General features: G+C 48.8%; 1 protein-coding gene across 3 annotated transcripts in view; it reads right to left on the minus strand.

The window, feature by feature from the left end:
- LOC116359597 (ubiquitin carboxyl-terminal hydrolase 8) overlaps positions 1–27,109 on the minus strand; it is a 54,020-nt gene that overhangs the window by 22,535 nt on the left and 4,376 nt on the right. For 2 of the 3 annotated variants that reach the window (XM_031812475.1, XM_031812476.1), the window contains 13 exons: positions 26,299–26,384; positions 25,891–26,020; positions 25,192–25,231; positions 23,863–24,034; positions 23,504–23,666; positions 22,903–23,044; positions 14,745–15,043; positions 13,263–13,754; positions 4,956–5,051; positions 3,939–4,013; positions 3,384–3,682; positions 2,559–2,780; positions 1,553–1,763 (listed from right to left, as the gene is read on the minus strand). In XM_031812475.1, the coding sequence (XP_031668335.1) occupies positions 1,553–1,763; positions 2,559–2,780; positions 3,384–3,682; positions 3,939–4,013; positions 4,956–5,051; positions 13,263–13,754; positions 14,745–15,043; positions 22,903–23,044; positions 23,504–23,666; positions 23,863–24,034; positions 25,192–25,231; positions 25,891–26,020; positions 26,299–26,384 (2,427 nt within the window). The remainder of the gene's footprint in view (positions 1–1,552; positions 1,764–2,558; positions 2,781–3,383; positions 3,683–3,938; positions 4,014–4,955; positions 5,052–13,262; positions 13,755–14,744; positions 15,044–22,902; positions 23,045–23,503; positions 23,667–23,862; positions 24,035–25,191; positions 25,232–25,890; positions 26,021–26,298; positions 26,385–27,109) is intronic. The other variant, XM_031812477.1, reaches the window with a different exon arrangement.

Here is a 27,109-nt window from a genome sequence, read left to right on the forward strand (position 1 = left end):
GACAGAGGTCAATACAACATAGACAGAGGTCAATACAACATGGACAGAGACAGAGGACAATACAACATGGACAGAAAGAGGACAGGTAAATACAACATGGACAGAGACAGAGGTCAATACAACATGGACAGAGGACAATACAACATGGACAGAGACAGAGGACAATACAACATGGACAGAGAGACAGAGGACAGGTCAATACAACATGGACAGAGGACAGGTCAATACAACATGGACAGAGGACAGGTCAATACAACATGGACAGAGGACAGGTCAATACAACATGGACAGAGGACAGGTCAATACAACATGGACAGAGGACAGGTCAATACAACATGGACAGAGGACAGGTCAATACAACATGGACAGAGGACAGGTCAATACAACATGGACAGAGGACAGGACAATACAACATGGACAGACACCATCCTCACACCATCTCCTCACACCATCTCCTCTCCTCCCACACCATCTCCTCTTCTCTCTCCACACACCATCTCCTCTCCTCTCTCCCCACACCATCTCCTCTCCTCTCTCCTCACACCATCTCCTCTCCTCTCTCCTCACACCATCTCCTCTCCTCTCTCCTCACACCATCTCCTCTCCTCTCTCCTCACACCATCTCCTCTCCTCTCTCCCCACACCATCTCCTCTCCTCTCTCCACACACCATCTCCTCTCCTCTCTCCTCACACCATCTCCTCTCCTCTCTCCTCACACCATCTCCTCTCCTCTCTCCCCACACCATCTCCTCTCCTCTCTCCTCACACCATCTCCTCTCCTCTCTCCCCACACCATCTCCTCTCCTCTCTCCCCACACCATCTCCTCTCCTCTCCCCTCACACCATCTCCTCTCCTCTCTCCCCACACCATCTCCTCTCCTCTCTCCCCACACCATCTCCTCTCCTCTCTCCACACACCATCTCCTCTCCTCTCTCCTCACACCATCTCCTCTCCTCTCTCCCCACACCATCTCCTCTCCTCTCTCCTCACACCATCTCCTCTCCTCTCTCCCCACACCATCTCCTCTCCTCTCTCCCCACACCATCTCCTCTCCTCTCCCCTCACACCATCTCCTCTCCTCTCTCCCCACACCATCTCCTCTCCTCTCTCCCCACACCATCTCCTCTCCTCTCTCCACACACCATCTCCTCTCCTCTCTCCTCACACCATCTCCTCTCCTCTCTCCCCACACCATCTCCTCTCCTCTCTCCACACACCCTCTCCTCTCCTCTCTCCACACACCCTCTCCTCTCCTCTCTCCACACACCCTCTCCTCTCCTCTCCTCTCTCCACACACCCTCTCCTCTCTCCACACACCCTCTCCTCTCTCCACACACCCTCTCCTCTCCTCTCTCCACACACCCTCTCCTCTCTCCCCATCTCCTCTCCTCTCTCCCCATCTCCTCTCCTCTCTCCCCACACCATCTCCTCTCCTCTCTCCATCTCCTCTCCTCTCTCCTCACACCATCTCCTCAATACAACTCTAGGTAATGTTCACACTATTTTCCTTGTTAATGACTTTTCTTCTGTCCGCTCTCCGGTCTCCCTACCTTGTTGAGGTCCTCGTGGAGTCCGTCCATAAGGAAGAGCAGCAGCTCCTGGGAGTCCTGTTGTTCCTGGCCAGAGAAGGATTCATTGATCTTCCCTATAGTGACCTTAAAGTCGCGGGGGCTGATACACTTATACAGGCCTGACCACAGAGCCTTCATGATCACACCAAACTCCTCTGCCACCTCGCCTCGGTGACCCAGGATATTAGCCCTGTCGGGGGGGGAGAGGAGAGAGAGAGAAAGAGAGACAGAGAGGGAGGGAGGGAGAAAGAGAGAGAGACAGAGGGAGGGAGAAAGACAGAGGGAAGGGGAGAGAGATGGAGAGAGAGAGAGCGAGACAGAGAGAGCGCGAGAGAGAGAGAGCAAGAGAGAGACAGCGAGAGAAAGAGAGAAAGAGAGAGAGAGACAGAGAGAGAGAGAAAGAGAGAGAGAGAGAGAGAGAGAGAGAGAGAGAGAGAGAGAGAGATGGAGCGAGACAGAGTGAGCGAGAGCAAGAGAGAGAGACAGCGAGAGAAAGAGACAGAGCGAGAGAGAGCGAGAGAGAGACAGAGAGACAGAGAGAGAGAGAGAGAGAGAGAGAGAGAGAGAGGCAGAGAGAGACAGAGAGAGAGAGACAGAGAGACAGAGAGAGAGGCAGAGAGAGAGAGACAGAGAGACAGAGAGAGAGGCAGAGAGAGAGAGACAGAGGCAGAGAGAGAGGCAGAGAGAGAGAGACAGAGGCAGAGAGAGAGAGAGACAGAGAGACAGAGAGACAGAGAGAGTTAGCTGTATATGTATGATTATCTTATCTTGGTAGTAATTCTTGTTGAAGTGTCATTACCACATTACCATTACTGCATTATCATTACTGCATTATCATTACCGCATTATCATTACTACATTATTTTTACCACTACATGACTGGCCTGTTGATATCCTCCTGATAGAGGTTCTTGTTGAAGTAGTCGACCATGGTCGGGGTGTTACATTATCATTACTACATTATCATTACCACTACATGACTGACCTGTTGATATCCTCCTGATAGAGGTTCTTGTTGAAGTAGTCGACCATGGCCGGGGTGTTGCAGAGACACTGCAGGATGGAGTTCATGTAGCAGGTGTTACCGAGGTTACGCAGGCCGGTGAGCGAGGCGCCCAGACCGCCGAACACAGGGTTCAGGTTGCGTATCTTAGCCGCAGACGGACGGGCGATCTCCACCTTGGTGTAGACGCTAGCAGTGGACGGTCTGGGGGACAGACGGCAGTGACGAGTTACAAACAGTACCGTCAAATAAACTACATTACAAAACTGCTTCTGTGACGTCGTCAACTTTCATCCAGAAATGTAGATTAAATACTTATGGAGACTCAAACTTTTTAAATCAAGTTTTGTCATAATCCAATAGTATATATTTTGTATATCATATCCATGAATCCAAATGATCTAGAGACATTTAAATGCAATTTAGTCCTAGGGTTGATTTTAACCCCCAGACTCAGATTAAGTTTTAGTCGAGGGGTGTATTCATTAGTCGGATTCGGTGTCTGCTGCAAAACATTTTGTAACGGAAACGGTTTCGATTGGACAAATTCAGCTAGGTCCCTCCCAGTTTCGTTCTGTTTTCTCTGTTGGCTTCCGTTTGGTTCCTAGAGTAAAACGGTAAACGGTTTCCGTTGGAAAAACATTTGGAACACTTTGCAACGGAATCCAACTAATGAATACACCCCAGGATTTAAAAACATATTCGTCATTGAAAAAGAGCTTTTTAGTCCAGTAGTAGGCTTAATCTGAGTGAGTGAAACGTATATATTGACCAGGCCCATATCCATGTGACGATGATGTCACCTACTTGGTCTCCCTGTTAAAAGTTGGGCGCGTGGCTGCAGTTATAGGGGCGGTAACCTTCTTTAGCCCCTCCTCCCTCAGGTCCTGGCTGATGTCTGGAGAAGAATAGGAACGTTTCAGTTTGGACTGCTCTTGGTCACGTTCCATGGTCTGGTCTGGCTCAGCGGGGCGAGGCTGCTTCTGTTTGGCCGTAGGAGGGGTGGAGGGGGGTGTCTGGGGCACGCTGACCTCAGGGGGGTAGCGGTGCACCCGGTTGGTTGGGGAATGGTAGTAACGGTAGGTACCGGTTACCGTATCTAAGAACTGGTGTAGAGAGGAGAGAGAGGAGAGGGGAGAGTTTCTTTCTTTCGTTCTCCATTTTCTTTTTCTCAGAACTGATGGTTGTGTGTGAGAACATTCTCCATCGTATTAGCATGCCATGTAGTTAACCATTACACTGATAGAATATGTACACTTCAATGCTTTCCCTCCTTGCTGGCTACTTTTAGCAGTTCTCTTTAAACATCAAGAAACTAAAACGTGAAATAGTTTGATATGTCAGTTTAGTGTTTGTTTTCACCTTCATCCAGCCAACAGGCAGGCCTGGTACACTCCTCCCCATCTCTTCACTTCTGGCTCTGGTTAGGAGCTCCCGCTGTGGGACAACACACACATTACATACGTTACACACACACGTTACACACACACACGTTACACACAGTGTATAGAGCGCAGCCAATGTAAGGAGAATTCTGCCCAGTCAAAAGGGGGACAGTTATCGGTAGTATTTAAATACCCAGTCAAAAGGGGGACAGTTATCGGTAGTATTTAAATACCCAGTCAAAAGGGGGACAGCTATCGGTAGTATTTAAATGCAGGGACAAAGGGGGACAGCTATCGGTAGTATTTAAATACCCAGTCAAAAGGGGGACAGCTATCGGTAGTATTTAAATGCAGGGACAAAGGGGTACAGCTATCGGTAGTATTTAAATGCAGGGACAAAGGGGGATAGCTATCGGTAGTATTTAAATGCAGGGACAAAGGGGTACAGCTATCGGTAGTATTTAAATGCAGGGACAAAGGGGGACAGCTATCGGTAGTATTTAAATGCAGGGACAAAGGGGGATAGCTATCGGTAGTATTTAAATGCAGGGACAAAGGGGTACAGCTATCGGTAGTATTTAAATACCCAGTCAAAAGGGGGACAGCTATCGGTAGTATTTAAATACCCAGTCAAAAGGGGGACAGCTATCGGTAGTATTTAAATACCCAGTCAAAAGGGGGACAGCTATCGGTAGTATTTAACTGCAGGGTTCTCCTGTTGCTTCACTAGAACGTTCCCGGCAGGCAATGGTAGAAAAAAAAAATATATATATATATATATATATATATATATATATATTATTATTTAATTTTTTTAAATCGCAAACTTGGAGATCAAACGTCCCCATAGCGCCATTTGTGTCCCGCCATTTCCAACAGCGGTCGAGACCATGCACCCTGGATGCAGAAACATACTCCTAAATAAATACTGAAGCTTTTTCTAAAACAACAACATGCCATATTGAGGTGGTGGTTCAGAGCGGTGATTATATACCTTGGGTATGACATAGTCATCAACTGTTCTATGCTTTAACATCCCAGGCTGACGACTCCTCTTTACATCACCACTAAGCTTCAGGGGGGAGGGAGCCTGGGGTTTGGGAGGGACACAACACAGGGCAGCGCACATCATTTCACTGTACAGATTAGCTTCATGGGTATCAGTGAGATTGATGGGCTGTATATTAGGACAGTGGTTCTCCAAATCTCTCCTCAGGAACCCCCAAGGTGTTTCACAAATGTAACCCTAAACTATCTCACCTGATTCGCCAGGTCAAGGGCCTGATGATTGATTCGCCAGGTCAAGGGCCTGATGATTGATTCACCTAATCAAGGGACTGATGATTGATTCGCCAAGTCAAGAGCTTGATGATTGATTCACCTAGACAAGGGCTTGATGATTAGTTGACAAGTTGAATCAGGTGTGCCAGTTCTGGAATAGATCAAATACATGGACCGGCTGGGGGTCTCCGAGGAGAGGTTTGGACCGGCTGGGGGTCCCCGAGGAGAGGTTTGGACCGGTTGGGGGTCCCCGAGGAGAGGTTTGGACCGGCTGGGGGTCCCCGAGGAGAGGTTTGGACCGGCTGGGGGTCCCCGAGGAGAGGTTTGGACCGGCTGGGGGTCCCCTAGGGGAGGTTTGGACCGGCTGGGGGTCCCCTAGGGGAGGTTTGGACCGGCTGGGGGTCCCCGAGGAGAGGTTTGGACCGGTTGGGGGTCCCCGAGGAGAGGTTTGGACCGGCTGGGGGTCCCCGAGGAGAGGTTTGGACCGGCTGGGGGTCCCCGAGGAGAGGTTTGGACCGGCTGGGGGTCCCCTAGGGGAGGTTTGGACCGGCTGGGGGTCCCCTAGGGGAGGTTTGGACCGGCTGGGGGTCCCCTAGGGGAGGTTTGGACCGGCTGGGGGTCCCCTAGGGGAGGTTTGGACCGGCTGGGGGTCCCCTAGGAGAGGTTTGGACCAGCTGGGGGTCCCCTAGGGGAGGTTTGGACCGGCTGGGGGTCCCCGAGGAGAGGTTTGAGAACCACTGTAGTAGGATATGGGTTACACATGGGATGGGCTTATCAGATTTCCACTGGTCATTGGGGACAGACTACTTACTAAGTGGCTACTGGATAGTATCAAATTGTGGATACTATCAGAGGGGTGAGATGGATGGATGGGGTTTATATTAAGAGATGGGTTGGCTATGGGATGGGCTTACTGGTGTTGGGCTGGAAAGGTACAGTAGAGACTGGGAGAAAGGGTTAGATGCTTAGTGTCTCTTTCAGCATCACAGAAACAGAGACTCACTGCCACAGACAGACGGAGAAAGTAGGCTGGCCCTCCTTGAAGTCTCGTAGTTTGATGCCATTGCGCTCTTTTTGGTTATAAAGCCCTCTAGCATAAACGTCCGTCATAATTGACCTCATTGGTTACCTTAAGACGTACAAGTTACCAGACCTGGACTCAGGGATAGCTAATCCTGGAGATCAATCTCCACCGAGTTAGGTAAATCTGCATTTAGACTTTTGGCACCGCTCATGTGGAATGATCTCCAAAAGTCCTTAAAGTTGGTGGAGTTGGAAAAATTACTTGTGTCATGCACAAAGTACATGTCCTAACCAACTTGCCAAAACTATAGTTTGTTATTAACAAGACATTTGTGGAGTGGTTGAAAAACGAGTCTTAATGACTCCAACCTAAGTGTATGTAAACTTCCCACTTCAACTGTTCAAAAGTTTGGAGTCACTTAGAAATGTCCTTTTTGAAAGAATAAAATAACTTAAAATTGATCAGAAATACAGTGAAGACATTGTTAATGTTGTAAATGACTATTGTAGCTGGAAACGGCTGATTTCTGTAATGTCTGTAATGTCTGTACTCTGAGATGCCTAAAACAGCGCTACAGGGAGACAGGACGGACAGCTGATCCTCCTCGCAGTGGCAGACCACGTGTGGCAGACCATGTGTAACAACACCTACACAGGATCGGTACATCCGAACATCACACGTCACACGTTGAAGGAATGAGAGTTACACCGAGGCCTGTGCTCTGGAGCAGGATTGATGTACTCTGGAGCGGGATCGATTTGGAGGTGGAGGGTCCGTCATGGTGTGGAGTGGTGTGTCACAGCATCATCGGACTGAGCTTGTCATCATCGCAGGCAATCTCAACGCTGTGCGTTACAGGGAAGACATCCTCCTCCCTCATGTGGTACCCTTCCTGCAGGCTCATTCTGACATGACCCTCCAGCATGACAATGCCACCAGCCATACTGCTCGTTCTGTGCGTGATTTCCTGCAAGACAGGAATGTCAATGTTCTGCCATGGCCAGCGAAGAGCCCGGATCTCAATACCATTGAGCAGGTCTGGGACTTGTTGGATCAGAGGGTGAGGGCTAGGGCCATTCCCCCCAGAAATGTCTGGGACCTGTTGGATCAGAGGGTGAGGGCTAGGGCCATTCCCCCCAGAAATGTCTGGGACCTGTTGGATCAGAGGGTGAGGGCTAGGGCCATTCCCCCCAGAAATGTCTGGGACCTGTTGGATCAGAGGGTGAGGGCTAGGGCCATTCCCCCCAGAAATGTCTGGGACCTGTTGGATCGGAGGGTGAGGGCTAGGGCTATTCCCCCCAGAAATGCCCGGGAACTTTCACGTGCCTTGGTGGAAGTTAGAATTTGTAGATAATTGGCCCTCTTTCTGGGACTCACCCACAAACAGGACCAAGCCTGACCTGCTGAGGAGTGACGGACTCCATCCTAGCTGGAGGGGTGCTCATCTTATCTACCAACATAGACAGGGCTCTAACTCCTCTAGCTCCACAATGAAATAGGGTGCAGGCCAGGCAGCAGGCTGTTAGCCAGCCTGCCAGCATAGTGGAGTCTGCCATTAGCACAGTCAGTGTAGTCAGCTCAGCTATCACCATTGAGACCGTGTCTGTGCCTCGACCTAGGTTGGGCAAAACTAAACATGGCGGTGTTCGCCTTAGCAATCTCACTAGGATAAAGACCACCTCCATTCCTGTCATTACTGAAAGAGATCATGATACCTCACATCTCAAAATAGGGCTACTTAATGTTAGATCCCTTACTTCAAAGGCAATTATAGTCAATGAACTAATCACTGATCATAATCTTGATGTGATTGGCCTGACTGAAACATGGCTTAAGCCTGATGAATTTACTGTTTTAAATGAGGCCTCACCTCCTGGCTACACTAGTGACCATATCCCCCGTGCATCCCGCAAAGGCGGAGGTGTTGCTAACATTTACGATAGCAAATTTCAATTTACAAAAAAAAAAATGACATTTTCGTCTTTTGAGCTTCTAGTCATGAAATCTATGCAGCCTACTCAATCACTTTTTATAGCTACTGTTTACAGGCCTCCTGGGCCATATACAGCGTTTCTCACTGAGTTCCCTGAATTCCTATCGGACCTTGTAGTCATAGCAGATAATATTCTAATCTTTGGTGACTTTAATATTCACATGGAAAAGTCCACAGACCCACTCCAAAAGGCTTTCAGAGCCATCATCGACTCAGTGGGTTTTGTCCAACATGTCTCTGGACCCACTCACTGTCACAGTCATACGCTGGACCTAGTTTTGTCCCATGGAATAAATGTGGTGGATCTTAATGTTTTTCCTCATAATCCTGGACTATCGGACCACCATTTTATTACGTTTGCAATTGCAACAAATAATCTGCTTAGACCCCAACCAAGGAACATCAAAAGTCGTGCTATAAATTCACAGACAACACAAAGATTCCTTGATGCCCTTCCAGACTCCCTCTGCCTACCCAAGGACGCCAGAGGACAAAAATCAGTTAACCACCTAACTGAGGATCTCAATCTAACCTTGCGCAATACCCTAGATGCAGTTGCACCCCTAAAAACCAAAAAAATGTCTCATAAGAAACTAGCTCCCTGGTACACAGAAAATACCCGAGCTCTGAAGCAAGCTTCCAGAAAATTGGAACGGAAATGGCGCCACACCAAACTGGAAGTCTTCCGACTAGCTTGGAAGGACGGTACCGTGCAGTACCGTAGAGCCCTTACTGCTGCTCGATCATCCTATTTTTCTAACTTAATTGAGGAAAATAAGAACAATCCGAAATTCCTTTTTAATACTGTCGCAAAGCTAACTAAAAAGCAGCATTCCCCAAGAGAGGATGACTTTCACTTTAGCAGTGATAAATTCATGAACTTCTTTGAGGAAAAGATTATGATTATTAGAAAGCAAATTACGGACTCCTCTTTAAACCTGCGTATTCCTCCAAACCTCAGTTGTCCTGAGTCTGCACAACTCTGCCAGGACCAAGGATCAAGAGAGACGCTCAAGTGTTTTAGTACTATATCTCTTGACACAATGATGAAAATAATCATGGCCTCTAAACCTTCAAGCTGCATACTGGACCCTATTCCAACTAAACTACTGAAAGAGCTGCTTCCTGTGCTTGGCCCTCCTATGTTGAACATAATAAACGGCTCTCTATCCACTGGATGTGTACCAAACTCACTAAAAGTGGCAGTAATAAAGCCTCTCTTGAAAAAGCCAAACCATGACCCAGAAAATATAAAAAACTATCGGCCTATATCGAATCTTCCATTCCTCTCAAAAATTTTAGAGAAGGCTGTTGCGCAGCAACTCACTGCCTTCCTGAAGACAAACAATGTATACGAAATGCTTCAGTCTGGTTTTAGACCCCATCATAGCACTGAGACGGCACTTGTGAAGGTGGTAAATTACATTTTAATGGCATCGGACCGAGGCTCTGCATCTGTCCTCGTGCTCCTAGACCTTAGTGCTGCTTTTGATACCATCGATCACCACATTCTTTTGGAGAGATTGGAAACCCAAATTGGTCTACACGGACATGTTCTGGCCTGGTTTAGATCTTATCTGTCGGAAAGATATCAGTTTGTCTCTGTGAATGGTTTGTCCTCTGACAAATCAACTGTAAATTTCGGTGTTCCTCAAGGTTCCGTTTTAGGACCACTATTGTTTTCACTATATATTTTACCTCTTGGGGATGTTATTCGAAAACATAATGTAAACTTTCACTGCTATGCGGATGACACACAGCTGTACATTTCAATGAAACATGGTGAAGCCCCAAAATTGCCCTCGCTAGAAGCATGTGTTTCAGACATAAGGAAGTGGATGGCTGCAAACTTTCTACTATTAAACTCGGACAAAACAGAGATGCTTGTTCTAGGTCCCAAGAAACAAAGAGATCTTCTGTTGAATCTGACAATTAATCTTAATGGTTGTACAGTCGTCTCAAATAAAACTGTGAAGGACCTCGGCGTTACTCTGGACCCTGATCTCTCTTTTGAAGAACATATCAAGACCATTTCGAGGACAGCTTTTTTCCATCTACGTAACATTGCAAAAATCAGAAACTTTCTGTCCAAAAATGATGCAGAAAAATTCATCCATGCTTTTGTCACTTCTAGGTTAGACTACTGCAATGCTCTATTTTCCGGCTACCCGGATAAAGCACTAAATAAACTTCAGTTAGTGCTAAATACGGCTGCTAGAATCCTGACTAGAACCAAAAAATTTGATCATATTACTCCAGTGCTAGCCTCTCTACACTGGCTTCCTGTCAAAGCAAGGGCTGATTTCAAGGTTTTACTGCTAACCTACAAAGCATTACATGGGCTTGCTCCTACCTATCTCTCTGATTTGGTCCTGCCGTACATACCTATACGTACGCTACGGTCACAAGACGCAGGCCTCCTAATTGTCCCTAGAATTTCTAAGCAAACAGCTGGAGGCAGGGCTTTCTCCTATAGAGCTCAATTTTTATGGAACGGTCTGCCTACCCATGTCAGAGATGCAAACTCGGTCTCAACCTTTAAGTCTTTACTGAAGACTCATCTCTTCAGTGGGTCATATGATTGAGTGTAGTCTGGCCCAGGAGTGGGAAGGTGAACGGAAAGGCTCTGGAGCAACGAACCGCCCTTGCTGTCTCTGCCTGGCCGGTTCCCCTCTTTCCACTGGGATTCTCTGCCTCTAACCCTATTACAGGGGCTGAGTCACTGGCTTGCTGGGGCTCTCTCATGCCGTCCCTGGAGGGGGTGCGTCACCTGAGTGGGTTGATTCACTGTTGTGGTCATCCTGTCTGGGTTGGCGCCCCCCCCCCCCTTGGGTTGTGCCGTGGCGGAGATCTTTGTGGGCTATACTCAGCCTTGTCTCAGGATGGTAAGTTGGTGGTTGAAGATATCCCTCTAGTGGTGTGGGGGCTGTGCTTTGGCAAAGTGGGTGGGGTTATATCCTTCCTGTTTGGCCCTGTCCGGGGGTGTCCTCGGATGGGGCCACAGTGTCTCCTGACCCCTCCTGTCTCAGCCTCCAGTATTTATGCTGCAGTAGTTTATGTGTCGGGGGGCTGGGGTCAGTTTGTTATATCTGGAGTACTTCTCCTGTCCTATTCGGTGTCCTGTGTGAATCGAAGTGTGCGTTCTCTAATTCTCTCCTTCTCTCTTTCTTTCTCTCTCTCGGAGGACCTGAGCCCTAGGACCATGCCCCAGGACTACCTGACATGATGACTCCTTGCTGTCCCCAGTCCACCTGGCCATGCTGCTGTTCCAGTTTCAACTGACCTGAGCCCTAGGACCATGCCCCAGGACTACCTGACATGATGACTCCTTGCTGTCCCCAGTCTACCTGGCCATGCTGCTGCTCCAGTTTCAACTTCCACCTGACTGTGCTGCTGCTCTAGTTTCAACTGTTCTGCCTTATTATTATTCGACCATGCTGGTCATTTATGAACATTGAACATCTTGACCATGTTCTGTTATAATCTCCACCCGGCACAGCCAGAAGAGGACTGGCCACCCCACATAGCCTGGTTCCTCTCTAGGTTTCTTCCTAGGTATTGGCCTTTCTAGGGAGTTTTTCCTAGCCACCGTGCTTCTACACCTGCATTGCTTGCTGTTTGGGGTTTTAGGCTGGGTTTCTGTACAGCACTTTGAGATATCAGCTGATGTACGAAGGGCTATATAAATAAATTTGATTTGATTTGATTTGGAAGAGTGGGGTAACATCTCACAGCAAGAACTGGCAAATCTGGTGCAGTCCATGAGGAGGAGATGCACTGCAGTACTTAATGCAGCTGGTGGCCACACCACTCCAGAGACTGTTACTTTTGATTTATTTTGACCCCCCCTTTGTTCAGGGACACATTATTCCATTTCAGTTTTTGTCTCAGTTGTTGAATCTTGTTATGTTCATACAAATATTTACACATGTTACGTTTACTGAAAATAAACGCAGTTGACAGTGAGAGGACATTTATTTTTTTGCTGAGTTTAGTTGGGTTACAATATTTGGGTAGCAGAAGCCAGAGGGTGTGTCGTGTAATTGATGTGAATATAGATGTGTATAGAGTCATTGTTGTGTATTGATGTGTTTGACAGGTCATCATTGTAAATAAGAATCTGTTCTTTATTGACGTACCTGTATAAATAAAGGTGACACACTAAACACGGAACCCAAACCGGCTGTGTGTGTGTGCGCCATCGTGCATCAATGTATTTTGTCCCCCTACACCAAACGTGATCACAACACGCAGGTTAAAATATCAAAACAAACTCTGAACCAATTACATTAATTTGGGGACAGGTCGAAAAGCATTTAACATTTATGGCAATTTAGCATGCACTTGCTAGCTAATTTGTCCTATTTAGCTAGCTTGCACTTGCTATCTAATTTGTCCTATTTAGCTAGCTTGCTGTTGCTAGTTAATTTGTCCTGGGATATAAACATTGAGTTGCTATTTTTCCTGAAATGCACAAGGTCCTCTACTCTGACAATTAATCCACACATAAAACGGTCAACCGAATCGTTTCTAGTCATCTCTCCTGCTTCCAGGGCTTTGAACTTATATGGTGATTGGCATCTAAACTTTCATAGTATTACCACAACAACCGGGAACACAGTTCGTCTTTCAATCCCCCATGTGGGTATAACCAATGAGAAGATGGCACGTGGGTACCTGCTTCTATAAACCAATGAGGAGATGGGAGAGGCAGGACTGTGATCTGCCTCAGAAATAGAACTGCCACATTGGTGCGGCTGGCTTCCAGGTTAAGTCCAGTTTAAAGTGGGCATTGTGTCAAGAATCCGTGCGGCTTGGTTGGGTTTCGGAGGACGCACAGGAGTTGCAGCGACTAACTACCAATTGGATACCATGAAATTGTTCACTCCTCAAAGGACTGGTGTGACGGAAGATGGTGGAAACTCCCTCCTCCCATGCGTGCACCAAACCAAAGCTTTAAATGACATGAGTGAATGCAGCCACAGATAGACAGAGACACTGACCTTAATCTCAGTGACGATACGGTTGGGAGCCGGCGAGTCCAGAGAATCACCGTTGGTCGGCGTATCCTCCCTCTGCTCCTTCCCCCTCTTCTCTCGCTCTTCCCTAACCCCGTTCTCCTCCTCTGCCTTGTGTCTCTCCAACCTCTTCCTCTCCTGAGTCCTGTTCTCTTCCTCTTTCCTCCTCTCCATCTCCTCATTTTCCTTCTCCCGGTGTTCCCTCTCTCTCCACTCCTCCTCGGTGCGGCGTTCCTGTTTGCGTTGTTCCTGCTCTCTCCGGGCCTTCTCCATCAGAGCAGCCGTCTCTGTGTGGATCTGACCTCGTTCCTCGTCCGTCAGAGGCACCGCCGGGTCAAAGGCCGGTTTGACCGAGCGGTTGGGTTGGGGTACAGACGGGCCATTCTGGGAGGAGGGAGGCAGGTCCCTGGGGAGGGCATCCAGGGGGGTTTTAGACCCATCTGAGACTCTGACTGATGGCTTCTTGGTACGGTCGATCTGGGGCAGCGAGGAACGGCAGGAGAGGGGGGGGGGGGGGGTAAAAAACAGGGAGGATTAAGCTTTTAATTAGACATTTGAAGAACAATAAAAAGCAGAAATTAAAGGTTTGAGTTAATTTTTTTTACAGGGACAGTGCACATTAATCAACGTTTCTGTAAAAGTGCCGGTTTTAGCCAGCCGGCTAATTTTCAACCGCAGTCCCTGGGCAGGTTAAGTGTTGACATTAACACAGATTTTCTGGACTATTGAGAACTAGGAAAAAGCTATCAATATCTCATTGTGACGTTCTCTTGAAATATATTTGAAGGGATAGTTGACCCAAATGACAATTGGTTTCCTTTACCCTGTACGCCGTCTATAAATGTATGAGAACGATCCATGATTTAGTTTAGTTTTCCCTGGCACTGTTTTCAAAACGCTATTGGTTTTAGGACTTGTGTCACAAATCCAATGCAAGCCATGGTACCTAATTACCTAATACATGACCATTTTCCCACACGACATGTCCAAATCAACCTAAAGTATCTCAAATTGATTGTGTAGCTCATCAAAGTTACTTATAGATGACTTGGACATGATGCGTGAAACATTTCAAATAAAGGATACCATGACTTGAAACCAAAATCGTAGATTGCTGTCATAACCTTGTCCATAGACTGCTTACAGGGTAATGGGGCGGCAGGGTCGCCTAGTGGTTAGAGCGTTGGACTAGTAACCGAAAGGTTGCAAGTTCAAATCCCCGAGTTGACAAGGCACAAATCTGTCGTTTTGCCCTTGAACAAGGCAGTTAACCCACTGTTCCTGGGCCGTCATTGAAAATAAGAATTTGTTCTTAACTGACTTGCCTAGTTAAATAAAAGGTAAAATAAATAAATAATGAAACCAATGTCATCTTGTGATTTGGGTAAACTATCCTTTTAATATATTTAAAAAGCTAAATATTTATTGAATGAATGATAAAAACAAACAATGAGCTCGTTCAGTAACCTGTGGGATGTGCTTGGCTGTCCCTCCAGGCTGGCTGGGGGTCCCTGGCCCGGCTCCAGGGTCCTTCTTGCTGTGGTCTACTCCAGGGTGAGTGAACCCTGTGTGGGGTGAGTCTGTGGCGTCAGCCTCCATCCATGTGGAGGGGGTCTGAGGGTGGGAGGGGGTCAGATCCTCCAGGGGGGCACCGTTCACCTGTACGCTACTCAGGGAGGCAGGGGGAGCCTGGGGTTCAGGGTCCGGCTCGGGGGGAGGAGGGGTTGGAGGTTTCGGCTCCTCCAGTGACGGGTAGCTGAAGTTCACTGCTCAACAGAAAACATGAACAAGTAATGATACAATAACTCCTACTGAAGTCATGGTTTGGCTCTCTAACTGAATCCAGAGGTCTAAACCAAATCACATGTTATTGGTCACATACCATATACCACACATATACACAGATGTTAATGAGAGTGTAGTGAAATAATTGTGCTCCTAAGTGCTGCACTGTCAGAACTATCTAACAATTCCACAACTACCTTATACACACAAATCTAAGGGATGGAATAAGAAATATAAGTTCACATACACCTTAGCCAAATACATTTAACCTCAGTTAATAATTCCTGATTTTTAATCCTAGTAAAAATGCCCTGTCTTAGGTCAGTTAGGATCACCACTTTATTTTAAGAATGTGAAATGTCAGAATAATAGTAGAGAATTATTTATTTCTGATTTGATTTCTTTCATCACATTCCCAGTGGGTCAGACATAATTTGCAAATAAATTCATAAAAAATTCTACAATGTGATTTTCTGGATTTTTTTCTTTCTCATTTTGTCTGTCATAGTTGAAGTGATGAAAATTACAGGCCTCTCTCATCTTTTTAAGTGGGAGAACTTGCACAATTGGTGGCTGACTAAATACTTTTTTGCCCCACTGTGTGTGTGTGTAAATTAATTACTTAAAAATCAGTGTGATTTTTTGGAGATTTTTGTTTTAGATTCCATCTCGAACAGTTGAAGTGTACCTATGATAAAAATTACAGACCTCTACATGCTTTGTAAGTAGGAAAACCTGCTAAATCGGCAGTGTATCAAATACTTGTTCTCCCCACTGTATATGTCTACTACCCTACCCTGGGTTCAATTACACCAGGAGAAAAATGAGATCAGAGTCCTACCGGCTGTATTTCTACAGGCAGAGTCCTACCGGCTGTATTTCTGCAGGCAGAGTCCTACCGGCTGTATTTCATACCGGCTGTATTTCTACAGGCAGAGTCCTACCGGCTGTATTTCTACAGGCAGAGTCCTACCGGCTGTATTTCTGCAGGCAGAGTCCTACCGGCTGTATTTCTGCAGGCAGAGTCCTACCGGCTGTATTTCTACAGGCAGAGTCGTACCGGCTGTATTTCTACAGGCAGAGTCCTACCGGCTGTATTTCTACAGGCAGAGTCCTACCGGCTGTATTTCTACAGGTAGAGTCCTACCGGCTGTATTTCATACCGGCTGTATTTCTACAGGCAGAGTCCTACCTGCTGTATTTCTACAGGCAGAGTCCTACCGGCTGTATTTCTACAGGCAGAGTCCTACCGGCTGTATTTCTACAGGCAGAGTCCTACCGGCTGTATTTCTGCAGGCAGAGTCCTACCGGCTGTATTTCATACCGGCTGTATTTCTACAGGCAGAGTCCTACCGGCTGTATTTCTACAGGCAGAGTCCTACCAGCTGTATTTCTGCAGGCAGAGTCCTACCGGCTGTATTTCTACAGGCAGAGTCCTACCGGCTGTATTTCTACAGGTAGAGTCCTACCGGCTGTATTTCATACCGGCTGTATTTCTACAGGCAGAGTCCTACCTGCTGTATTTCTACAGGCAGAGTCCTACCGGCTGTATTTCTACAGGCAGAGTCCTACCGGCTGTATTTCTACAGGCAGAGTCCTACCGGCTGTATTTCTGCAGGCAGAGTCCTACCGGCTGTATTTCATACCGGCTGTATTTCTACAGGCAGAGTCCTACCGGCTGTATTTCTACAGGCAGAGTCCTACCAGCTGTATTTCTGCAGGCAGAGTCCTACCGGCTGTATTTCTACAGGCAGAGTCCTACCGGCTGTATTTCTACAGGCAGAGTCCTACCGGCTGTATTTCATACCGGCTGTATTTCTACAGGCAGAGTCCTACCGGCTGTATTTCTACAGGCAGAGTCCTACCGGCTGTATTTCTACAGGCAGAGTCCTACCGGCTGTATTTCTGCAGGCAGAGTCCTACCGGCTGTATTTCATACCGGCTGTATTTCTACAGGCAGAGTCCTACCGGCTGTATTTCTACAGGCAGAGTCCTACCGGCTGTATTTCTGCAGGCAGAGTCCTACCGGCTGTATTTCTACAGGCAGAGTCCTACCGGCTGTATTTCTACAGGCAGAGTCCTACCGGCTGTATTTCATACCGGCTGTATTTCTACAGGCAGAGTCCTACCTGCTGTATTTCTACAGGCAGAGTCCTACCGGCTGTATTTCTACAGGCAGAGTCCTACCGGCTGTATTTCTGCAGGCAGAGTCCTACCGGCTATATTTCTACAGGCAGAGTCCTACCGGCTGTATTTCTACAGGCAGAGTCCTACCGGCTGTATTTCATACCGGCTGTATTTCTACAGGCAGAGTCCTACCTGCTGTATTTCTACAGGCAGAGTCCTACCGGCTGTATTTCTACAGGCAGAGTCCTACCGGCTGTATTTCTACAGGCAGAGTCCTACCGGCTGTATTTCTACAGGCAGAGTCCTACCGGCTGTATTTCTACAGGCAGAGTCCTACCGGCTGTATTTCTGCAGGCAGAGTCCTACCGGCTGTATTTCTACAGGCAGAGTCCTACCGGCTGTATTTCTACAGGCAGAGTCCTACCGGCTGTATTTCTACAGGCAGAGTCCTACCGGCTGTATTTCTGCAGGCAGAGTCCTACCGGCTGTATTTCTACAGGCAGAGTCGTACCGGCTGTATTTCTACAGGCAGAGTCCTACCGGCTGTATTTCTACAGGCAGAGTCCTACCGGCTGTATTTCTACAGGTAGAGTCCTACCGGCTGTATTTCATACCGGCTGTATTTCTACAGGCAGAGTCCTACCTGCTGTATTTCTACAGGCAGAGTCCTACCGGCTGTATTTCTACAGGCAGAGTCCTACCGGCTGTATTTCTACAGGCAGAGTCCTACCGGCTGTATTTCTGCAGGCAGAGTCCTACCGGCTGTATTTCATACCGGCTGTATTTCTACAGGCAGAGTCCTACCGGCTGTATTTCTACAGGCAGAGTCCTACCAGCTGTATTTCTGCAGGCAGAGTCCTACCGGCTGTATTTCTACAGGCAGAGTCCTACCGGCTGTATTTCTACAGGCAGAGTCCTACCGGCTGTATTTCATACCGGCTGTATTTCTACAGGCAGAGTCCTACCGGCTGTATTTCTACAGGCAGAGTCCTACCGGCTGTATTTCTACAGGCAGAGTCCTACCGGCTGTATTTCTGCAGGCAGAGTCCTACCGGCTGTATTTCATACCGGCTGTATTTCTACAGGCAGAGTCCTACCGGCTGTATTTCTACAGGCAGAGTCCTACCGGCTGTATTTCTGCAGGCAGAGTCCTACCGGCTGTATTTCTACAGGCAGAGTCCTACCGGCTGTATTTCTACAGGCAGAGTCCTACCGGCTGTATTTCATACCGGCTGTATTTCTACAGGCAGAGTCCTACCTGCTGTATTTCTACAGGCAGAGTCCTACCGGCTGTATTTCTACAGGCAGAGTCCTACCGGCTGTATTTCTGCAGGCAGAGTCCTACCGGCTATATTTCTACAGGCAGAGTCCTACCGGCTGTATTTCTACAGGCAGAGTCCTACCGGCTGTATTTCTGCAGGCAGAGTCCTACCGGCTGTATTTCTACAGGCAGAGTCCTACCGGCTGTATTTCTACAGGCAGAGTCCTACCGGCTGTATTTCTACAGGCAGAGTCCTACCGGCTGTATTTCTACAGGCAGAGTCCTACCGGCTGTATTTCATACCGGCTGTATTTCTACAGGCAGAGTCCTACCGGCTGTATTTCTACAGGCAGAGTCCTACCGGCTGTATTTCTGCAGGCAGAGTCCTACCGGCTGTATTTCATACCGGCTGTATTTCTACAGGCAGAGTCCTACCGGCTGTATTTCTACAGGCAGAGTCCTACCAGCTGTATTTCTCCAGGCAGAGTCCTACCGGCTGTATTTCTGCAGGCATAGTCCTACCGGCTGTATTTCATACCGGCTGTATTTCTACAGGCAGAGTCCTACCGGCTGTATTTCTACAGGCAGAGTCCTACCGGCTGTATTTCTGCAGGCAGAGTCCTACCGGCTGTATTTCTACAGGCAGAGTCCTACCGGCTGTATTTCATACCGGCTGTATTTCTACAGGCAGAGTCCTACCTGCTGTATTTCTACAGGCAGAGTCCTACCGGCTGTATTTCTACAGGCAGAGTCCTACCGGCTGTATTTCTGCAGGCAGAGTCCTACCGGCTATATTTCTACAGGCAGAGTCCTACCGGCTGTATTTCTACAGGCAGAGTCCTACCGGCTGTATTTCATACCGGCTGTATTTCTACAGGCAGAGTCCTACCTGCTGTATTTCTACAGGCAGAGTCCTACCGGCTGTATTTCTACAGGCAGAGTCCTACCGGCTGTATTTCTACAGGCAGAGTCCTACCGGCTGTATTTCTACAGGCAGAGTCCTACCGGCTGTATTTCTACAGGCAGAGTCCTACCGGCTGTATTTCTGCAGGCAGAGTCCTACCGGCTGTATTTCTACAGGCAGAGTCCTACCGGCTGTATTTCTACAGGCAGAGTCCTACCGGCTGTATTTCTACAGGCAGAGTCCTACCGGCTGTATTTCTACAGGCAGAGTCCTACCGGCTGTATTTCTACAGGCAGAGTCCTACCGGCTGTATTTCATACCGGCTGTATTTCTACAGGCAGAGTCCTACCTGCTGTATTTCTACAGGCAGAGTCCTACCGGCTGTATTTCTACAGGCAGAGTCCTACCGGCTGTATTTCTACAGGCAGAGTCCTACCGGCTGTATTTCTGCAGGCAGAGTCCTACCGGCTGTATTTCATACCGGCTGTATTTCTACAGGCAGAGTCCTACCGGCTGTATTTCTACAGGCAGAGTCCTACCAGCTGTATTTCTGCAGGCAGAGTCCTACCGGCTGTATTTCTACAGGCAGAGTCCTACCGGCTGTATTTCTACAGGCAGAGTCCTACCGGCTGTATTTCTACAGGCAGAGTCCTACCGGCTGTATTTCTACAGGCAGAGTCCTACCGGCTGTATTTCATACCGGCTGTATTTCTACAGGCAGAGTCCTACCGGCTGTATTTCTACAGGCAGAGTCCTACCGGCTGTATTTCTGCAGGCAGAGTCCTACCGGCTGTATTTCATACCGGCTGTATTTCTACAGGCAGAGTCCTACCGGCTGTATTTCTACAGGCAGAGTCCTACCGGCTGTATTTCTGCAGGCAGAGTCCTACCGGCTGTATTTCTACAGGCAGAGTCCTACCGGCTATATTTCTACAGGCAGAGTCCTACCGGCTGTATTTCTACAGGCAGAGTCCTACCGGCTGTATTTCATACCGGCTGTATTTCTACAGGCAGAGTCCTACCTGCTGTATTTCTACAGGCAGAGTCCTACCGGCTGTATTTCTACAGGCAGAGTCCTACCGGCTGTATTTCTACAGGCAGAGTCCTACCGGCTGTATTTCTGCAGGCAGAGTCCTACCGGCTGTATTTCATACCGGCTGTATTTCTACAGGCAGAGTCCTACCAGCTGTATTTCTGCAGGCAGAGTCCTACCGGCTGTATTTCTACAGGCAGAGTCCTACCGGCTGTATTTCTACAGGCAGAGTCCTACCGGCTGTATTTCTACAGGCAGAGTCCTACCGGCTGTATTTCATACCGGCTGTATTTCTACAGGCAGAGTCCTACCGGCTGTATTTCTACAGGCAGAGTCCTACCAGCTGTATTTCTGCAGGCAGAGTCCTACCGGCTGTATTTCATACCGGCTGTATTTCTACAGGCAGAGTCCTACCGGCTGTATTTCATACCGGCTGTATTTCTACAGGCAGAGTCCTACCGGCTGTATTTCTACAGGCAGAGTCCTACCGGCTGTATTTCTGCAGGCAGAGTCCTACCGGCTGTATTTCATACCGGCTGTATTTCTACAGGCAGAGTCCTACCGGCTGTATTTCTACAGGCAGAGTCCTACCGGCTGTATTTCTGCAGGCAGAGTCCTACCGGCTGTATTTCTACAGGCAGAGTCCTACCGGCTGTATTTCTGCAGGCAGAGTCCTACCGGCTGTATTTCTGCAGGCAGAGTCCTACCGGCTGTATTTCATACCGGCTGTATTTCTACAGGCAGAGTCCTACCGGCTGTATTTCTACAGGCAGAGTCCTACCGGCTGTATTTCTGCAGGCAGAGTCCTACCGGCTGTATTTCTACAGGCAGAGTCCTACCGGCTGTATTTCTACAGGCAGAGTCCTACCGGCTGTATTTCTACAGGCAGAGTCCTACCGGCTGTATTTCTGCAGGCAGAGTCCTACCGGCTGTATTTCTACAGGCAGAGTCCGCCCTGCTGTATTTCTGCAGGCAGAGTCCTACCGGCTGTATTTCTACAGGCAGAGTCCTACCGGCTGTATTTCTACAGGCAGAGTCCTACCGGCTGTATTTCTACAGGCAGAGTCCTACCGGCTGTATTTCTACAGGCAGAGTCCTACCGGCTGTATTTCATACCGGCTGTATTTCTACAGGCAGAGTCCTACCGGCTGTATTTCTGCAGGCAGAGTCCTACCGGCTGTATTTCTGCAGGCAGAGTCCTACCGGCTGTATTTCTTGCCTGAACGGCGAATAGCTCAGTGCTGTGGTGTGTTTGGGGTACAGACAGAAATGTGTGAATGTGGTCGGCTGTGGGAGGGTGTTATAGCTGTGTGTTCGGGGGGTGAGGGTTAAGGTAAGGGTTAAGGGGTACTCACGCTGTGGGAGGGTGTTATAGCTGTGTGTTCGGGGGGTTAGGGTGAGGGTTAAGGGGTACTCACGCTGTGGGAGGGTGTTATAGCTGTGTGTTCGGGGGGTGAGGGTTAAGGTAAGGGTTAAGGGGTACTCACGCTGTGGGAGGGTGTTATAGCTGTGTGTTCGGGGGGTTAGGGTGAGGGTTAAGGGGTACTCACGCTGTGGGAGGGTGTTATAGCTGTGTGTTCGGGGGGGGGTAGGGTGAGGGTTAAGGGGTACTCACGCTGTGGGAGGGTGTTATAGCTGTGTGTTCGGGGGGTTAGGGTGAGGGTTAAGGGGTACTCACGCTGTGGGAGGGTGTTATAGCTGTGTGTTCGGGGGGGGGTAGGGTGAGGGTTAAGGGGTACTCACGCTGTGGGAGGGTGTTATAGCTGTGTGTTCGGGGGTTAGGGTGAGGGTTAAGGTAAGGGTTAAGGGGTACTCACGCTGTGGGAGGGTGCTGTAGCTGTGTGTTCGGGGGTTAGGATGAGGGTTAAGGGGTACTCACGCTGTGGGAGGGTGTTATAGCTGTATGTTCGGGGGTTTAGGGTGAGGGTTAAGGTAAGGGTTAAGGGGTACTCACGCTGTGGGAGGGTGCGGTAGCTGTGTGTTTGGGGGTGAGGGTTAAGGTGAGGGTTAAGGGGTACTCACGCTGTGGGAGGGAGTTATAGCTGTATGTTCGGGGGGTTAGGGTGAGGGTTAAGGGGTACTCACGCTGTGGGAGGGTGTTATAGCTGTGTGTTCGGGGGTTAGGGTGAGGGTTAAGGTAAGGGTTAAGGGGTAAGGGGTACTCACGCTGTGGGAGGGTGTTATAGCTGTGTGTTCGGGGGGGTAGGGTGAGGGTTAAGGTAAGGGTTAAGGGGTACTCACGCTGTGGGAGGGTGTTATAGCTGTGTGTTCGGGGGGGTAGGGTGAGGGTTAAGGTAAGGGTTAAGGGGTACTCACGCTGTGGGAGGGTGTTATAGCTGTGTGTTCGGGGGGTTAGGGTGAGGGTTAAGGGGTACTCACGCTGTGGGAGGGTGTTATAGCTGTGTGTTCGGGGGTTTAGGGTGAGGGTTAAAGTGAGGGTTAAGGGGTACTCACACTGTGGGAGGGTGTTATAGCTGTGTGTTCGGGGGTTAGGGTTAAGGTAAGTGGTACTCACGCTGTGGGAGGGTGCTGTAGCTGTGTGTTCGGGGCGGTCTGACTTTGGCGTTGGATGTGTACATGGGGTAGAAGAGGAGCCAGCTCTCATAGCCTCCCTCCAGAACCATGGGCTCACTACGCAGGATAGTGGTACTGTCCCACTGTGAGGCACACATTACCTCAATTAAACACATTACCTCAATTAAACACATTACCTCAATGGAAACACACTGGCTGAGGAAACACACATTACCTCAATGGAAACACACATTACCTCAATTAAACACACATTACCTCAATTAAACACACTGGCTGAGGAAACACACATTACCTCAATGAAACACACATTACCTCAATGGAAACACACATTACCTCAATGGAAACACACATTACCTCAATGGAAACACACTGACTGAGGTAACACACATTACCTCAATGGAAACACACATTACCTCAATGGAAACACACATTACCTCAATGGAAACACACATTACCTCAATGGAAACACACATTACCTCAATGGAAACACACATTACCTCAATGGAAACACACATTACCTCAATGGAAACACACTGACTGAGGAAGCATTGCAGGGAACACACATTCCTATGTTATGTTACCTTGTAGAGAGCATCTTTGAGGCTTTGTAAGGTGCTTCCCAGTTTGAGGTCAGTAACAGAGCTGAACCAGTCCAGTAGGATGATGTAATCTACGAACCCCCGTCTCTTCCACGTCTCTCTGGACGCATCAGGTAGATTGGCCTCAATCTGGTTCACTGTGATGCTGTGGGAACAGAATGATGACCTGTTACCCTGTGGAGGGGTGCACAACACACGGCCCATGGGCTGAATGTGGCCCCAGAGAAGACAGCTTGTAGCCCGTAGTGATTATTAGTCGTTTTTAATACATTTATTTGGGCATGGTCAGAGTGGAGACCTGGATCAACCATACAACCCTCCACCCATCGCTCCCTCCGTACCCAGGGTTGATAGCCTCCTCTGGGACACTGATGACGGTCTGGGTGGGGACCTGGATCTGTGAGTCCTGGAAGTCTCGGAGGCAGCGAGCGTCCATCACAATGACCGTAATGGCCTGGTCCCTCATCATCTTGAACAACCCCTCTGCTGTGATCCCTCCTGCAGACACCGCAGCTAGGGAGGGAGGGAGGTACAGAGGGAGGGAGGTACAGAGGGAGGGAGGGAGGTACAGAGGGAGGTACAGAGGGAGGGAGGGAGGTACAGAGGGAGGGAGGGAGGGAGGGAGGTACAGAGGGAGGGAGGGAGGGAGGGAGGTACAGAGGGAGGGAGGGAGGTACAGAGGGAGGGAGGGAGGGAGGTACGGAGGGAGGGAGGTACAGAGGGAGGGAGGTACAGAGGGAGGGAGGTACAGAGGGAGGGAGGTAGGGAGGGAGGGAGGTACAGAGGGAGGGAGGGAGGTAGGGAGGGAGGTATAGAGGGAGGGAGGAAGGGAGGTAGGGATGGAGGTACAGAGGGAGGGAGGGAGGTAGGGAGGGACAGAGGGAGGGAGGGAGGTACAGAGGGAGGGAGGGAGGTACAGAGGGAGGTACAGAGGGAGGGAGGGAGGTACAGAGGGAGGGAGGGAGGTACAGAGGGAGGGAGGGAGGTACAGAGGGAGGGAGGGAGGTACGGAGGGAGGGAGGAAGGGAGGTACGGAGGGAGGGAGGAAGGGAGGTACGGAGGGAGGTACAGAGGGAGGGAGGTAGGGAGGGGAGGTACGGAGGGAGGGAGGGAGGTAGGGAGGGAGGTACAGAGGGAGGGAGGGAGGTACGGAGGGAGGGAGGGAGGTACAGAGGGAGGGAGGTACAGAGGGAGGTACAGAGGGAGGGAGGGAGGTACAGAGGGAGGGAGGGAGGTACAGAGGGAGGGAGGGAGGGAGGTACGGAGGGAGGGAGGAAGGGAGGGAGGTACAGAGGGAGGGAGGGAGGTACAGAGGGAGGGAGGGAGGTACAGAGGGAGGGAGGGAGGTACGGAGGGAGCGAGGGAGGTCCGGAGGGAGGTAGGGAGGGAGGTAGGTACGGAGGGAGGTAGGGAGGGAGGTACAGAGGGAGGGAGGGAGGTACGGAGGGAGGTAGGGAGGGAGGTCCGGAGGGAGGGAGGTCCGGAGGGAGGGAGGTACGGAGGGAGGGAGGTACGGAGGGAGGGAGGTAGGGATAATAAAAGATGGATAAATCAATAAATATCAACCTGTTGTGTAAAACAACTTATATTCATGTCATAACTTCGTATTACCTCCAATTCTGAAACTTTTTAAAAAGCATTTGAGTCAGTTTGCTGGTAACCATCCTTACCTTTTGAAGTTACATTTTTCAACTCCTTCTGCTCTTTTACCTAGAACACAGAACATTACAACTGAGACCACAGCATCTTAAAGGACCAACTGAGACCACAACAACTGGTGCTGACAGGGGTGGTGTCGACAACTGGTGTAGACAGGGGTGGTGTCGACAACTGGTGCTGACATGGGTGGTGTCAACAACTGGTGCTGACATGGGTGGTGTCAACAACTGGTGCTGACATGGGTGGTGTCAACAACTGGTGCTGACATGGGTGGTGTCAACAACGGGTGGTGACATGGTTGGTGTCAACAACTGGTGCTGACATGGGTGGTGTCAACAACTGGTGCTGACATGGGTGGTGTCGACAACTGGTGCTGACATGGGTGGTGTCAACAACTGGTGCTGACATGGGTGGTGTCGACAACTGGTGCTGACATGGGTGTTATCGACAACTGGTGCTGACATGGGTGGTGTCGACAACTGGTGCTGACATGGGTGGTGTCGACAACGGGTGGTGTCGGCAACGGGTGGTGACATGGGTGGTGTCGACAACGGGTGGTGTCGGCAACGGGTGGTGACATGGGTGGTGTCGACAGGGGTGGTGCTCACAGACATTTATTTTTCCAGTACCACTTGCTTATCTGAGCTTATGTATCAACCTCACAGCCTTCGATAGAGCTGTTGTGTCCTCGTCATCATTCAGGGACCTACCTTCTTGATCTCTTTCCCTGCTTTTGGAGATGCCCTCCCTCCATCTTTCTCCATCTTATCCTCCCTCCTTTTCTTCTCCTCTTGTCTCTCTTTCTCCTCAAGCTTTTTGCGAACCTCGACTTCCTCGTACCTAAACACGCACACACACACACACACACACACACACACACACACACACACACAAAAACAGAAACAGTAACCTGTAGAAGCATCAGGCTGAGATTCTATAGCTTCAAATCAACGTATCTCCGTCTTTGGTAAAGTCCATGGTCTCCTTCAAACCATTCAGGGTTATTGAAGGTCAGCTAAAACCTATGCCAACTGAATACCAGTTGATTTACTAACATCCAGTACAAAGTGCACATAGTGAACGTAATGTCTGTGAATAAATGACGACAACACACCAACCTGAGTTTAAGGCTTTCAGAGAGTTTCTCGGCTTCTTCTATGGCTTTTTTAAAGCTGGTGGGCCCCAGCACGGACAGGAAGAACTCCTTGGACAACAGAGAGGAAAGGTGCTTCAGATGACAGCGGTCTCAACAACGGAAAAAAAACAGCTAGCCAAAATCAATACATTGTGTCGTTGCCAAACAGAATTACTTTTCACAATGTCAGCAAAAATCAAGTACCTTTAGTTTTGATGGTTAATGTGAAACCAGCAGCATCCCACTTCGACTAAGACAGTACTAATCTATAACCAATCGGGAAAATCAAGTACCTTTAGTTTTGATGGTTAATGTGAAACCAGCAGCATCCCACTTCGACTAAGACAGTACTAATCTATAACCAATCAGGAAAATCAAGTACCTTTAGTTTTGATGGTTAATGTGAAACCAGTAGCATCCCACTTCGACTAAGACAGTACTAATCTATAACCAATCAGGAAAATCAAGTACCTTTAGTATTGATGGTTAATGTGAAACCAGCAGCATCCCACTTCGACTAAGACAGTACTAATCTATAACCAATCAGGAAAATCAAGTACCTTTAGTATTGATGGTTAATGTGAAACCAGCAGCATCCCACTTCGACTAAGACAGTACTAATCTATAACCAATCAGGAAAATCAAGTACCTTTAGTTTTGATGGTTAATGTGAAACCAGCAGCATCCCACTTCGACTAAGACAGTACTAATCTATAACCAATCAGGAAAATCAAGTACCTTTAGTTTTGATGGTTAATGTGAAACCAGCAGCATCCCACTTCGACTAAGACAGT

This window comes from Oncorhynchus kisutch, unplaced genomic scaffold (genome assembly GCF_002021735.2).
Source record: "Oncorhynchus kisutch isolate 150728-3 unplaced genomic scaffold, Okis_V2 Okis03b-Okis08b_hom, whole genome shotgun sequence".
Classification (NCBI taxonomy): domain Eukaryota; kingdom Metazoa; phylum Chordata; class Actinopteri; order Salmoniformes; family Salmonidae; genus Oncorhynchus; species Oncorhynchus kisutch.